At 22.1% G+C, this 16,562-nt stretch overlaps 1 protein-coding gene across 3 annotated transcripts in view; it reads right to left on the bottom strand.

Annotated features, from left to right (window-relative positions):
* Positions 1-2,254: 2,254 nt before the first annotated feature.
* The window catches only part of LOC122497850 (dnaJ homolog subfamily B member 3), a 47,883-nt gene continuing 33,575 nt past the window's right edge, over positions 2,255-16,562 (bottom strand). For all 3 annotated transcript variants that reach the window (XM_043605204.1, XM_043605213.1, XM_043605221.1), the window contains exons 3-6: positions 12,986-13,095; positions 6,325-6,501; positions 5,593-5,842; positions 2,255-3,824 (exon numbers count right to left, since the gene is read on the bottom strand). In XM_043605204.1, the coding sequence (XP_043461139.1) occupies positions 3,725-3,824; positions 5,593-5,842; positions 6,325-6,501; positions 12,986-13,095 (637 nt within the window). In that variant the 3' untranslated portion in view covers positions 2,255-3,724. The remainder of the gene's footprint in view (positions 3,825-5,592; positions 5,843-6,324; positions 6,502-12,985; positions 13,096-16,562) is intronic.

The raw sequence follows: 16,562 nt of genomic DNA, 5'->3' as shown, positions 1-16,562 counted from the left end.
AAAGAAAGCCGCCTGAAAAATAAAAGTTGCAATCAACATAGCAAAATATTGTCTATAAATAATGTCGTGAGTTTCGCAAAAAAGTCTATAATATTGAATGTTTCTTAAAACTGAATGTACAGCAAATGACATAATATCCTAATAATGATAATTTTATGAAAAAATCAAATTTTTGGGGAGTGGAAAACGTCGACATTTTTTTTGCTGACTGAGTAAATGTATCTAATTAACACAAAAATTGTAAACAATAATAAATTAATTGTTTATAATAATACACAGCATTCGACATTATTTTCTAAAAAGTGGAAATTTTAGAGAAAAATGTATTAACTTAATATATAAAATTTACATAAAAAGTATATTTACTTATTGATTGTTTGTATTTAGATTAAACAAAATATTTTTTTTCAATTAACAAAAGGCGATTTTTTGTGAAACTTAATTTTTTTTAATCAAACTTAGAGTGACATTTGTATTAAAAATTGGAAACTATTGCTGAATTTTAACAATAGTTGGTAAAATAGAGTTGATGAGAGAGAGTTACCTACGAAAGATAAGTGGAAAAAAAAAGAAGTTTCCCCCTTACCGACGGTAGATTTTTACAGCTGGTGATGGCTTGGTGGCCAAAAGACTAAATTGCCATTTCGCTAAATTAAAATTTTACACAGTAAGAGGTTAGGTTCGAAACACTCAGTCGGTAAAACAGTTTTGCTGTGCGTGGTTTAGCAAAATGGCAATTTAGCCTTTTGGCCACTAAGCGATGAACAAATGAGTAAAAACGTGCAGAAAAAGTGCTTTAATATCAAATAATAATAACATTAATAATAATAAATAATATAAACACTCATTAACTAATTAATTATTAATATTTATTATTTTCAAATATTTAATCAAATTCTTCGAGAAACAATTCAATTATTTTTCAAAATTTAAATAAAATTCTTTGCAAGAATTGAATTTATTTTCAAAGCAATAATAAAATTCTCTCTAGGAATTCAATTATTTTCAATACAATTATTATTTTATAGAACAAATTCAATTATTATTAGAAATTTTAATAAAATTTTTTCTAAAGAAGTCGATTTTTTTAAAAAATAATAAAATTCTTCACAGAAATTCAATTATTTTCATAAATAATAAAACAGTTCAAAGGAATTCAAATATTTTTAGATAAAATTTTAATTTTCTCCAAAAAATTAAATTATTTTTTAAAATTGTTAAAAAATTATTCTAAAGAATTGAATTATTTTCATAAATAATAAAATTCTTCAAAAGAATTCAATTTTTTTCAAAAATTTTAATAAAATTATTTGAACGAATTCAATTATTTTCATAAACAAGAAAATTATTTAATTCAATTAAATTCTTAAAATTTAATTATTTTCATTATAATATATTAATAACATTTCTCTAAATAATTCAATTACTTTTAAAAATTGAAATTAAATTCTTCGAATAATTTCCCAAAATTTTAATACAATTTTTAAGAAATATGTTCATTTTAAAAATTAGAAAAATTCTTCGTCAAATTCAATTTTTTTTCAAAATTTTCAATTAAAATTATTTTTAAAAAACTACTTCATTTTCAAAGAATTCTAAGAAATTCTTCACAACAATTAAATTATTTTCAAAGATTTTTAATAAAATTTTTGACAAGAATTCAATTTTTTTCATAAATAATGAAATTCTTTGCAGAAAATCAATGATTTTCTAAAATTTTAATTGTTTCTAAAATTAGAAATTAAAAAATTAAAATTAAAATTTAATTGTTTTCTAAAATTTTAAATTGTTCTAACAATTCAAATTATTTTCAAACATTTTTGATAAATTTTCTTAAAAGAATTCAATTATTTTCAAAAATTTTAATAAAATTCTATGCAAGAATTATATTATTACAGGTTTAGAATAATACATGTTTTAAATACATTTTATTATAACAAAGAAAAATTATTTAAAAAAATTAATAAACAAAAGAGCAAACAAAAAGAATTTCGTACGGCGATCCGGATGTCCGGATTACAACAATTATCAAATACGGATTTATTAAATAATAATAAGTAAATGTAAATATAATGAAATAAAATTTAATTATTTATTCTTAATTAATTATCAATGTAATGTTTTTTAATTAATTATCAGTAATTTTTATAAGTAATTAACATAGAATTAATATAATTAAAATTAAATGTACAATTATTTTTTTAAATCACGATTAATTAACCAGGATGATAGATTAAAAAAATAAAAACGTTAGTGAATCATAATAATGTATTTTTGTTTTTGAAGCTTAACACTTGATTTTTTTTTTATCATTATATACACATACGCGATTAATAATTATACTTAAAATGAAAGGGTAAAATAAGATAAACTTAAGTGTACGCTAAAAAGATGGAACCTATTGAGAAAATACTTAATTTGCTCTTAAGAAAATGAGCCATCTGATTCACAAAGTCATTTTCAATTATAGTGTTGAATGTTTCATTGTTACTAGGAATAATTTAATTTGACAATCATTACACTTAATTTTACGACGTTCAGTAAACACTTAAAGTGTAAGATGTACGTTTATATATATGATGACGGGGGAGGGAGAAAATTCTTACATTTACAGAGACAATTCTTTCTTTTTCTCTCTTACAAGAAGTAATATTATTCATTTCATTAAAAAAAAAAAAAATGAACAAATCCAAAAGATAAATATTAAAAACTTCTAAAAAAATGCGGACGTGTTGAAAATATTACTTCTGTATAAGAGATTTCGTTTTCACTGGAACGTGATATTTTAAAATGGATATGAATTCTGTATCGCTTAATTACTAATTGCTTTTCTCTCAGTTGACAAAAAACGACGACACAATTAATCGTTGAAGTTGTTTTTTTTTATAAATCAAGATCACCAAAAATTCATAATGATTACTTCACGAGGTGTAATTTTTTTCTTTTTACACAATTATTTTACAAAAACACCCTAGTTAATAATTTAAACTAAACTATCACCAGTGAATACAATTCATCAATTATAATTATATTCACCATTTTTTTTTTAATTTTAATAATTAAAATCAATTTTTTTTTTTATTGAAAAAAAATCAAATTTGATTTTTTTATTTGTTTACGTGAAGAATTTGTTTTTTTCAGAAGAATCGTTATGTATTTGCGTGATAAATTGTCGACATTTGTTTTTCAACTTTTGATATCTATATATGTATAAAAAAAAAAGACGAAAGATTGATGACAATAGGAGACTTTTTTTTCATTAGTAACTTTCAGATTTAGTATCCGCTCGCTCGAACTGTTCGCCTTATCACAGTCATTAGTTTAGTGTGAAGGATTAGACGAAAGTGCAGTCAAGAGCATTACGTCGACCAGCGATGCAAGGCTTTCATCAAGTTTTATTTTAATTTTTTTTGGAGATTTTTTTTTATTCATTTTTATTGAAATCATTTTTATGAAATCATTTTTTTCTAAAACAACGTTTAATGGCTAAACGGTGATTCTTTTACCGTGATGACGAGCCTTATAAAAAAACGTGTTGATCGTCAAAATGTGGATTGAACATTGATAAAAGTAGTGACATTGTCGGTTTTGCGAAAAAATTTTGTTTTTTTTTCCGTTTTTTTTTAATCATTTTTGTTTTTTTGGAGTAAATTGTGTGAGAATTGTGTGAGAAGAGGAATTTTTTCAATCGATTATTTTAAGCTCGAGCGAATGAGTGAAAAATTTAGCTGTACGTTATGGATTGAGGCACTCCGTTCACTGTTTTCGATTTTAGAACATCGTTCTCATAGGACATTATCGTCTCCTTTCCATTCTCAGTTACTCTGGAAACAAAAAATTCAGTTTTTAGAAAAGATTTATAATAAAAATTTAATACTTTAATTTAAAAACTAATGTTTACTTAAATTCTCTTCAGAAAATTGTAACTAAAATGTTTTAAAACCCGAATTTTTCAAAATTACAAAATTAAATTATTAAAAACTTCAAAAATTTTCATAAATAAATATTTAAATACTTATTGTTATTTATTTTCAGAAATAAAATTTCGAAAACATTTTAATTCAAAACCCTCTGAAATTCAATTATTTTAAAAAATTTACAACTGTAATTATTCTTTTAAAATTCAATTATTCTCTAGAATTTTTAACTTAAATAATTCAAAAGTTTAATACTGTTTGAAAATAATTATATATAAATATTTCGAAACTTCAACATCAATAAAATTGAAAATTTCAAAAAATTTTTAAAATAAAATATTTCTAGAAATTGCTACTGCAACTTCTGTAAAATTATTTTCAAAAGTTTAATTCAATTATTGTTTAGAATTTTTGACTAACCAATTATGTGTAAACATTACTACTGTAACTTCTCTAAAATTAATTCCAAGATTTTAATTTATTATTTTCTAGGTTTTTACAGTAAAATTCTTCTCCGAATAAATTTTTTTTTTGAAATTTTGAGAAAGTTTTTTAATTAATTAACTATAGTAATTAAAATTATTAAAAAATCGAATTTTTAAAAAATATCATTTTGAATTTTTTTAAAATTCAATTATTTCTGATAATTTCTACTTCCACTCTTTGAATATTCAATTATTTTCTAGAATTTTTAGCTCAAATCCTCCCTATTTCAATTTTTTTTTTTAATAGTTTTGAGAATTCAATGAAATGAAAAGAAAAAAAGTTAACTTAAAATAATTCTAAAGTCTACAATTTAATTTCACGAAATTTTTATTATTCGAAAAGTTTTTGATTAAAATTCAATTTAAAAACTTAACTAATTTCAAAAGAACTTCGAATTAAAATTTTTCAAAAACATAACTACTTTTTTTCCTAAAGTTTCGAAAGTTTAAATGAACAACAATATTTTTATTATTTTGTTTAATTCGTATTTTTTTTGATAAAAAATTATTTACAATTATATTAATTGAGTAAGTTATTAAATGTTTTATTTACGTTATTTTTTATTACACTGTAGAAATTTCTAAAAACATTCAAACGAATTTAAATTATTAAAGCATTCTGAGAAGACAAAAATTTCAATTTTTAATGCAAAACGAAACTGAAATTTAGAAATTTTTCTTTTCATTTTCAATTTATTTTTTATTATTATTTATGAACACAGTTATTCTTCATTAATAAAAGTTAATTAACATTCTGAAAATGTTTGTAGAGAATTTTTATATTCTTAAAGTTTATAACGTTCAAATGAACGTTAATATTATTGTTAATTTCTTTAATTCGTATTTTTTTATAAAAAAAATTTTGTGTACTACAAAAATTAATTAACTAATGAAATGTTTAATTTACGTTATTTTTCATTACAGTCTAAAAATTTCTGAAAATATTTAAAATTTTAAACAGAAAAAAATTTCGTTCATTCGAAAGTTCAAAATTTTACAAAAATAAACTTTTGTTTTAGGAATTATTGAAATCAATATATTTCATTAAAAAATGTAATAAAATTTTAATTCAAAGGATTAAAAATAAATGAAAAATAATAAAATAAAAATAAATAAAATTCCCATCCTTTCAAACAATGGACAATTAATTAGATTTATTATATTTTTTTTGACATGAGAGTTTATCTTACTTCTTGGTGGTGATCTTCTTTCCGTTAATAAATCTCGTGGACGTGCTGGTTCGCTTCATAGAAGATCCAGTGCTAGGTCCACTAAAGGTGTTAATGGAATTAAATGAAGTGAAATTTCCACCTCCTCCACCTCCGTTACTTATCAAACCTCCGAAATCGAATGGTGCGAACGGCGAAAAGAAAGATGTGCTTAAGCTATTGTTACTAGAATGACTGTGCCTGCCTCCTCCCCATATATTTCCACCAAATCCTAAGAAAAAAATTAACGCAATTAATCATTAATTCATATAATTAATCATATTTTTAAGTGAAAAATAATTTTCTGAATTAAAAGTATTTGCCTTTTTCAAAGGAAATTTTTTTCAGAAAATTAAATTATTTTTTTTCAAACAAAAAACGATGAAAAAAATATTATTGCAAATTTTAAATTAAATCATATATAAAAATAAATAAAATTTATTTCTTACAAATTAATTGAAAATAAAAAATTAGTCCAGAATTAAATTAAACACCTTAAATTATTGAAAATAAAAAATTTATGACTTGATTAGAAATTAGTCTAAAATTTAATAAAATATAGAAAAAGAATACAACAATTATTAAAAATTGGAAATCAGAAAAATAAATTAAATTTATTTGTTACAAAATTATTGAAAATAAAAATTAATCACTCGATTAAAAATGATTCTAAATGTATTAAAATTTCGAAAAGAAAAATAATTCTGAACTCACCTCCAAATAGATCTTCAAACGGTGTGCCACCGAAAAATTCTCTGAAAACATCTTCTGGATCTCTGAAAACGAATGTGCTGGCAAAGACATCTTCAAAGTCGTCCTCGTGACGTCTCTTGCCACCTGGCATTTGAAGACCTTCCTTTCCATGCTTATCGTAAACTCGTCTCTTTCGTTCTGAAAATAACAAATAATACCAAATTTTAAAAATAATTTTCACAAAATACATACACAGAAAAAAAACAATTTTCAAAATTTCTTATTTTCAACCCATTTTCATTTATAAAGCAATATTATTGCAGGCTAGTTAGTTCACGGAAAAAAGGTCAGAAAAAATATCCTTGGAAGTCCACTGCAGCACTCTAAATTCAAGAGAGAACATCTTTACAAATTTTTTTTACAGAAAAAAATTGACTTCAATTTTTCCAAATTTAATTTAATTATTATTTACTTCAAACAGTTTTTTAAAATTAAATTTAACTATTATTAAAGAAAATTTTTTCTAGTAAAAAAAAGTACTTAAAGCCATAGAAGAAAATTCTCTCAAATAATAAAATATCAAAACAAATGACAAAAAAGTTAATTTAATTTGCAATCAAAAAATAGTCGAAAGATTTTCTCTCCTTTAGGAAAATTAAATAAGTTTTGTTATAAAAGACGAGAATAGCAGGGCAAAAGAAAGCATAATTTTTTTCTATTTTAATTATTATTACGGGTATAAAAGTAAACGAACCAAAAAAAAAAAAAAATGGTATATTAAAAAAATTAAATATTTTGTGTAATTTTTAAATGTCTCTGACACCGATCGTGAGAGAAGCTTTAAGAGTGAGGATTTCTGTTAATATCACTTGTGATATATTTTGATGATTATATCCCCTTCAAAATGAAAACCCTTTTTGGTATGTAAAAAGGAGCAAAAAAATTTTTGTTACCCTTTTCATGTTAAAAAGGTAAACAAAAATTATTTTTTCTCTTTTCATGTTAAAAAGAGGTAAGAAAAAAAATTGTTTCCATATGAATTAGAAAAAAAATTATGAAAGATTTTTAGGGATTAAATTAAAGGATCAAAAGTAAAAAAAATCAACCTTTTTTTATAAACTATTTAAAGATTATATTGTCATTGAAATTCTATTTAAAAATAGTAGAGAATGATTGTATAGATTCTTTAGAATCTCGAATTCAATCAATTTAACTTAATTTTACTTTAGGTCAATTTAATCAATGAAACGTTTTGATGCAAAATTACATAAGTAAATTAATCTTTTCCGCAATCTCAATGATAGTTTAAGAAAATTGTACTTTTTTTCAATTTGACTAATTTTTTCTATTTGATCTCGATTTTTAATTTTCTGTTATTGAAAAATAATTATTTTATTTCAATTTTCCAACGGCTGTTGATTTTATTTCTATTATTTAATATTAATTCCAAATTTTTTATTTCAATTTTCCAAAGACTATTAATTTTGTTTCTATTATTTAATATTAATTCCGAAAATGAATGCTTTATTTTAATATTCCAACGGCTATTAATCTTATTTCAATTATTTAATAATAATTCCAAATTTTTTATCTTAATTTTCCAAAGACAATTCATTTTATTTCTATTATTTAATATTAATTCCAAAAATAAATTTCTATTTCAATTTTCCAACGGCAATCAATTTGATCTCGATTTATAATTTTCTTTTATTCAAAAATAATTTTCTATTTAAATTTTGCAACGCAAATTAATTTTGTTTTTATTATTTAATTCAAAAAATAATTTTTTTTTCAATTTTCCAACGACTACTAATTTTATTTCTATACAGTTTAATATTAATTAATTTAATTTTTCAATTAAACTTTAACTTATTAATTTTTCATTTCAATTTTGCAAAAATAATTAACTTTATTTCTATTATTCATTTCTATTATTATTCTATTATTTAACAATAATTCCAAATTTTTTATGTCAATTTTCTAACGACAATTAATTTTATTTCTACTATTTAATATTAATTCTGAAAATAAATTTTTTACTTCAATTTTTAAACAGCTATTAATTTTGTTTGTTATTTAATATTAATTCCAAAAATAAATCCTTTATTTCAATTTCTCAACGGCTATTAATTTTATTTCTATTTATATAATAATTTATCCAAGAATTAAAATTAATTAGTTCAAAAAATCATTTTTATTTCTCATTTTCTAACGACTTCAATTTATTTCTATTAATTAGTATTAATCAATTAATTAATCCCAATAGTATTAATTATTATTTGCAAACTAATATCTAAAATCAAAATTAAAAATGAAATTACCATTTTAATTGCAAAAATGAAAACAAAAAATTAAAAATCGAGAAAAAATAGCCAAATTTAAAACAAAGAATCTAAAATTTAAAAAAAAAATCAAAAAGGGTTTAATGAAAAGGTTGATGTTAGGATAAAGGAATTGTTTAAAACAATGCTTTCAAATGAAGGCTTTGAGAAAAAAAATCGATGAAAAAAAATGTGAAAATGCGAATAGTTTGTAATGGAAATTTTTTTTTTAGACTTTTCGCATTTTTCTGTTTGTTTATCGTGAGCACCGCTTGACACTCTTAAAGTTCTTTTGTGACGGTGTACCGAAATATCGCTGGAAAGGAGAATCAAAGAAACTCCTATAGGTGAATCCACGGCCTGGTCTCGAGGATGCCTTCTGATACAATCGTTGATCGTAGCTTCTCCTTTTGGCATCTGGATACCGCGAGATACATCATGACAATCCGGGAACAAACAGATTTTTTTGTTCATTTGATTCACAGAATCATTTTATAATTTAATTAGAAACATTATTTTATCAATTTGATACTTCAAAATTTTTCTGTTTCAATTTTTTTTTACTATATGAATTTATTTTTTAATTTTTGTCAATTTGTCAATTTTTTTGACATTTTCAATTTGTTAATTTATTTCTGATTTCTGTCAATCCACTTTCAATTTTAGTCAATTTATTTTTCAATCTTTGTCAGTTTATTTTCAATTTTTGAATTTATTGACAATTTGTTAATTTATTTGCAATTATTATCAATTTATTTTTCGCTTTTTGTCAATTTACTTACAAATTGTTATTTTACTTTCAATTTTTGTCTATTTATTTTCAATACCTGTAAAATTATTTTAAATTTGATAATTTGTTTTCAATTTGTCAATTTATTTCTAATTTACTAATTTATTTTCAATTTCTGGCAATTTGTTTTCAATTCCTGTCAATATAAATTTTTATCTTTGTCAGTTTACATACTCTCGAATTTTTTAACTTATTTGCAATTATTATTATCAATATTTTTCAATTTTTGTTGTCAGTCTATTTTTAAATGCTGTCAATTTATTTCCAATTTATTTATCAACTTCTATTAATTTACTTTCAATTCCTGTCAATTTATTTTTTTAATCTTTGTCAGTTTATTTTTGATTTGTCAATTTATTACCAATTTTTAAATTTATTTGCAATTAAAATCAACATATTTTTCAATGTTTCTCAGTATATTTCTAATTTGTCAATTTATTTTCAATTTCTGTCAACTTTCTTTCAATTCCTGTCATTTTATCTCGTCAAGTAATAAAATTCCCTTTCGCAGTGAATTCATTTCAATTTTTTCTCTAATAATTTCTTATTAAAATCTTCAAAAAAAAAATTTGCTGATATTTTCTTTTCTCTTTAGTGGAAATTAATTAACATAAATTAAAATTGATTAATTAAATTAAAAAATAAATAAATAATATTACAAATCTGATGAAAAATATGAGCAATGATGTATCAGCTCGATTTCGCATTTTTTGTTTTTTATAGAAGAGAAAATGAAACAAGTTAATTATTCTTTGTATTATCTGTGAAAGAGAAAGTAGTAGAAAAAAAATACAAAAATACGGAAATGACAATGGAAAATTCAAGTTAGATTTTAGATGAAGTTTGCTGTTTGCAAAGAGGGTTGCAATCGATATTTGTGTTTGCATGGGCGCATGTCCTTGTTCAGGGTTGCACATAAATCAACTTTAAAACGTCTTTATCGACGCCAGGAGCATTTAATGATAATAATAACTTTATACTGTAAAGTGTCATTATACACGCTTAGCGCTTTCGTCAAAAAAAATTTAATTCCCGTTATTAAACCAAAAAAAAAATAAATAAAATCGAAAAGACGATTTACGATGAAGATAAAGAAACTATTTAATTTCCCTCTAAACTATTAAAATTTAAAATTGATAGGAATTATTCTCACTTTTCCAAACTAATTTTCTTTCCCAAAGAGGAAAGAGGTAAAAGGAAAATATCGTTTAAAGTTCAAACGACCCAAGTTTTTCTAAATTATTCCAATCCTTCACAAAAAGAAAATAATTTTGATTCTGAATTTTTATTTTCTAAAAAACGATTCGAAAAATCGTTTTTAACTAATTTTTTTCCGCAAAGAGAAAAATCAAGTAAACCAATCGGTTTTCCTAAAATATTCAAATTTTTCCCAAAAGGAAAATAATTTTGTTTATATGAATTTGTATTTTCTAAAAATGATTTTTTGAATCTAAGGCTAAACATACGATTTGAAAAATTGTTTTCAACTAATTTTTTGTCCCAAAGAAAAAATGGAAAAGTCAAACGAATCAATTAGCTTTCCAAATTTTTTTAATTTTCCCCAAAAAGAAAATATTTTTTTTTAATTTATATTTTTTAGAAACGATTTTTTGAATTGTAAAACAATTCGAAATTTTTTTCCTCTAAGATAAAAGGTAAAAATCAAACGACTTTGTCAGTTTTCCTAAATTATTCCAATTTTCCCCAAAAATTTTCTTTCCTACAGAAAAAAGAAAATCAAACAACTCAATCAGTTTTCAAAAATTATTCTAATTTTCCCAAAAAAAATATTTTTGTTTCTCAATTTATATTTTCAAAAACGACTTTTTGAATCTAGAAACACTTTTTCGAATCGTTTATAAATTAATTATATTTCACAAAACTTGTTTTTATAATTTATAATTTACAATTTTAATTTAATTCAATTATGAATTTTAGTTTTAATTTAATTTTTAATATTAAATTTACATAATAAATAAATCTAAACAATTTTTGCGATTCAGAACGAAAAAAGGAAAAAATAATTCGAAAATCGAAATCATCTTTTTTACGATTCAAGAACGAAAAGGAAAAAAAAATAATTCGACAGTCAAAACGATCGTTTTTCAGATTCAGAACGAAAAAAATATAATTCGTAAACTATTTAATAAATATAATAGTATAATAGAATAATTGTATTTAAATAGTTTTGAGCATTGTTTTATAGTTATGGATTTATTTATAAGCAATAGAAAAAGAATGAAATCGTCACGGCACGATTGCCAAAACGAACGCACATTGTAAGTGTTTAAAAGATATTTTCTAGCACTCTAATTTAATTCTAATCACGTTGAACCTGATTAAAGCTTTAATTCAATTATAACTATTAAGCGCTCAACAATATTATTGACACACCTTTTGCATCACACATCTACCTCTAGTCTATTGTCATCGAAGCCTCTACTTCAAAATTACTCACTCAATTCGTACTTTTACTTTGCGAATTCAATCCCAATTTTTCGAAATTTATTTTTATTTTCCTTTTATTTCGATTAAACAAATATTTTTATTTTATATATTTCTTTATTTCAAATCAATTTAATGCGAAAAAAATATTTTTCAAAGAAGAAAATATTGACAACAAAATATTTGATTAAAATTGCTATAATTGAAATTTTTTTTACCAAACAATATTTTTCAGTCAACTGAAAAAAAAATTTTTACTAAAAGTAAAAGTTATCAAAAAAATTTGTAAATTCGTAAAATTTGTCTTAATTTCATTTTTTCTAAAGTTATGTTTCAATTTTGAATATAAAATTTGGTTAAATTTTAATTTCTAAAATTCATTTGAATTTTTCTTTTCCTAACTTCATTTCAATTTTAATTTTCTAAAATTCTGATTCAATTTAATTTTTCTAAACTTATTTTACAACTGTAATTTTCTAAAATTCGATTCAATTATGATTTTCTAAAATTTATTTCAATATTATTTTTCCAAAATTCTAATTCAATTCGAATTTTCTAAAATTAGTTTCAATTTCGATTTTCTATTAATTTTACTATTCTAAAATTTTTGTTTCATTTGAGTTTTCTAAATTTCATTTCAGTTTTGATTTTCTCAAATCTGTTTCAATTTTATTTTTCCAAATATTTTACGATTACGAAAAAAAAGATTTTTTTCTTCCTCAAGTAAAATTTCAAAAATTTTGTTTGAATCAACCAAATATTTATGACCGATCTCATTTTTATTAAAACGAAAAATTCTATATCTCAAAGATTTTCTGCAAATATTTTGTTGTCAAAAAATAATTTCAAAAAATTAAATTCTCTATAAAAAGAATTTTAAATAATAAGATTTAAATTTAATTTCAACTAATTGAATAAATAAAAATAAAATTTTGTTTCGGTTAATTTTGGATTTTTACTGTAAACTCTTTTGAAAATTCGTCAAGAAATCCCCCCCCCCCAAAATATAACTGCAAGAAGGACTATGGAAAAGCTAATGCAAAGCTTCTGCCATGTTTATATCAAAATGAGTGAAAAATGCTTAAAGAATAAAGAAGAGAAATTATCAATTTCTTGCAAATCTTACCGTCGATTAAAACTTCATAGGCTTCTGAGATCTCTTTAAATCTTTTCGTCGATTCTTCTAAATTTTCAGGATTTTTGTCTGGATGCCATTTGAGGGCCAATTTTCTGTACCTGCGAAAAAATTCCACTATTAGTAAAAGCGTAACAAAAAATGTCTTTTTATAATTTTCATCAATTTAATTTTTAATTTCTTCCAATTACATTTATTTCAATTTATTTCAAATTTAATTTTTCTAAAATTAATTTCAATATTGATTTTCCAAAATTTGGTTCAGCTTTATTTTTCTAAAATTCGTTTCAATATTGATTTTGCAAAAGTTGTTTCAATTTTATTTTTCACTCAGTCTGATTCAATATAAATTTTCTAAAATTCTAAATAAATTTTATTTTTCTGAAATTTTAATTTAATTCTAATTTCTTATCTATTTTTCTAAAATTTTTGTTCAATTTTGATTTTCTAAAAATTTTTTAATTTTATTTTTCTAAACATATGGTTTAATTTTAATTTTGTAAAAAATATTTTAATTTTGTAAAAAATATTTTAATTCTAATACTCTTTCGATTTTATTTTACTAAAATTCGTTTCAGTTTTGATTTTCTAAAGTTTGATTCACTTTTATGTTTCCAAAATTAGTTTCAATTTTGATTTTGTAAAATGTGTTTCAATTTTATTTTTCTAAAATTTTTGTTCAATTTTGATTATCAAAAATTTAATTTTATTTTATTTTTCGAAACTGATGTTTTAATTTCAATTTTCTAAAATTAATTTCAATTTTGATTTTCTAAAATTTCTCTATTTTCTTTTTCTAAAATTCTAATTCTATTTTAATTTTATAAAATTCGTTTAAATTATATTGATCTAAATTTATGTTGTAATTGTTATTTCCTGAGATTCGTTTGAATTATATTGTTCTTTTATGTTGTAATTTTAATTTTCCAAAATTCGTTTCATTTTTATTTATCTAAAATTCTAATTCAATTTTATTTTCCTAAAATTTTGATTGATTCAAATATACTTTTCTAAACTTTTGTTAAATTTTTATTTTTCCAAATCAGTCTCTGAAACTTCTTTCACTTTCAATAAAAAATTAATCAGTGTCCCAAAAAATCATTCAAATTTTTCCCTCGCCTACTTATCATTGTGTCTAAAGTTTGAACTCTCTCAACGAAAGCAAAATCATGCAAAGAAGGACGCATTCCTTTTTTTCTTTCACGAACCAAGAAGAAGAGGAGGAAGAAAATAAGCAGAGCAGGAAATTCGAAATTAGATTGCTTTGTCCCTTTCTTAGACAATGAATTCTGAAAATTCATCACGACAGTGGACTACCAGTTATGACAAAGTTTATTTTGGTAGGAGGTTTCTCTCTGTCAGTGGCTGTTCGGTGCCACGACCGTGAAACAGGTCACAGACCTTTGAGAATAACCTCGAATGCACCTCGGATGTACCACTAATGCAACGAGAGAACATTGAGAGAGGAAAAAAGGAAAAGGAGAGAGAAAGAGAGAAAAAAAGAGAAAAAAGAGAGAGAGAGTGGATTTAACATAATAAAAGGCTTGATGATTTTTCTCTCTTTTCAACTCGAGCACGTGTTTCTTTTAAAATAGAGAGTTTAAAATCCTCCCGGGTTCACTGAACCACATTTTAAATCTTCCCGTCACTCTCGATATTATTGTCAAAGGACCAAAAATTGCATCACTTTTTATCACTTGTGCAAAAAAGAGGAAACTAAACAAAAAGTCGTCTTCTTTCATTGACGGTAAAATTTAGATTTCAAGATCAACTCAATTTTTTGATTATTTCTAATAATTATCCTGACTGGAAAAGTTTTAGAAAATTTTATTTTAAACATTAAAAATATTTATTTTACAATATATGTCTCTAAAGATACGAACGTTGAAATAAACGAAATTTTTTTTTATACATTGTCGTTAAAATTTGAATTATAAGGTTGCCACACACTTATTAAATTTTGTTTTTCCCTGACTTTTCCCTGATTTCCAGACAAAATTTTGACTTTTTCCCTACACGCTAAAGAATATTCTGATTCACTCTAAAAATTATTAGATACTCAAGAAAATGTTCTATTGCTTTTATTTACAATTTCTTTCATTTGGAAAATTATTCGAAAACGTCGACAACTTTTTTTTTAAAGAAATATTTAATCATTATTATTTTTCCAAAGAAATTAAGATTTTCAAAATTTCAAATTCATATCTTTTGAAATTCAATAACTTATAAGTATATTATTATAAAACATGAAAAAATCAATCACTCCGAGTCGACGACTCGGAGTGATTATTGCAAAGACTATAAAAAAGTTCCAAACAATTGATTTCTTTCGATAAAATTTATTTAAATTCTATTTTTAATAATTGAATTCCGGTGAAATTTTCATTATTTTAGAAAATAATTGAATATTCGTGTAGAATTTTGTCAAAATTGTTTTTAAATAATTGAATTCTTCTGGTAAATTTAAAAAAAATAATATAGATATACAAACTATTCAGTTTAAGAAATATTTTTGAAAATAATTATAATTTTGCCATGAATTTTATAAAAAATTTTGAAAATAATTGAATTTCTGTGATAAATATTGTTTTATGAAAATAATTGACTTCCTCCGAATGATTTTATAATTTATGAAAATAATTAAATCTCTGACAGGAATTGTAAAATTTATGAAAATGATTCAATTACTGCAAAGAATTTAATGCCAAATTTGAAAACATTTGTTTTTTTCGAAAATATTTATACAAATACTATTTTAAATAATTGAATGTTCGTGTAGAATTTTATCGAAATTTTTGTTTAATAATTGAATTCTTGTGGGAAATTTTATTAAAATAGTAAAATAGTGAAAATCATTGAATGAAGAAAAATTTTTGAAAATAATTGAATTTTGCAATGAATTTTATTAAAATTCCTAAAAATAATTGAATTTTGTCGAAGAATTTTGCTATTCATTTCTAAAGATAATTGAAATGTTGACGACTTTTTTTAGATTTTTTCAAAATAATTGAATTTTTTCAAAAAATTTTATTAATTTTGAAAATAATTGAATTCCTGTGATGACTATTGTTATTTATGAAAATAATTGAATTTTGCAATGAATTTTATTGAAATTCCTCAGAATAATTGAATTTTGGTGGAGAATTTTGAAATTTACAAAGATAATTGAAATGTTGACGAGAAATTTTCTTCAAATTTTTTAAAATAATTGAATTTCTGGAAATAATTTTGATTTTTATTAAGATAGATACAATCAATTTCTATTTAACTCGTCTATGGCAACATTTTTTTAATTTTCATATGAAATTTCGATGTATTGAACATTTTTATGTTCAAAACCTCGAAAGTTAAACTCCCTGAATGCTCAAAACCTTGAATTTTTTTTTTTATGATAAAAGGGGAAATGGGAGAATATCCATTATTTTAGATATTTAAGTAACTTAATTAATTTATAAAGATAAAAAAACGTGAGAAGAAAAAAAAAATGGCGCCTTTGTAAAGGATAATAATAATATTTTTGATAATAAATAAATAATAAAAATTCTATAAAAAAAATTTTTATAATAAA

The sequence above is a fragment of the Leptopilina heterotoma genome, unplaced genomic scaffold (genome assembly GCF_015476425.1).
Source record: "Leptopilina heterotoma isolate Lh14 unplaced genomic scaffold, ASM1547642v1 Lhet_10, whole genome shotgun sequence".
In the NCBI taxonomy this organism is placed as follows: Eukaryota; Metazoa; Arthropoda; class Insecta; order Hymenoptera; family Figitidae; genus Leptopilina; species Leptopilina heterotoma.
Note: the sequence above shows the minus strand (reverse complement) of the source record. Positions and strands in the feature narration are given on the sequence as shown.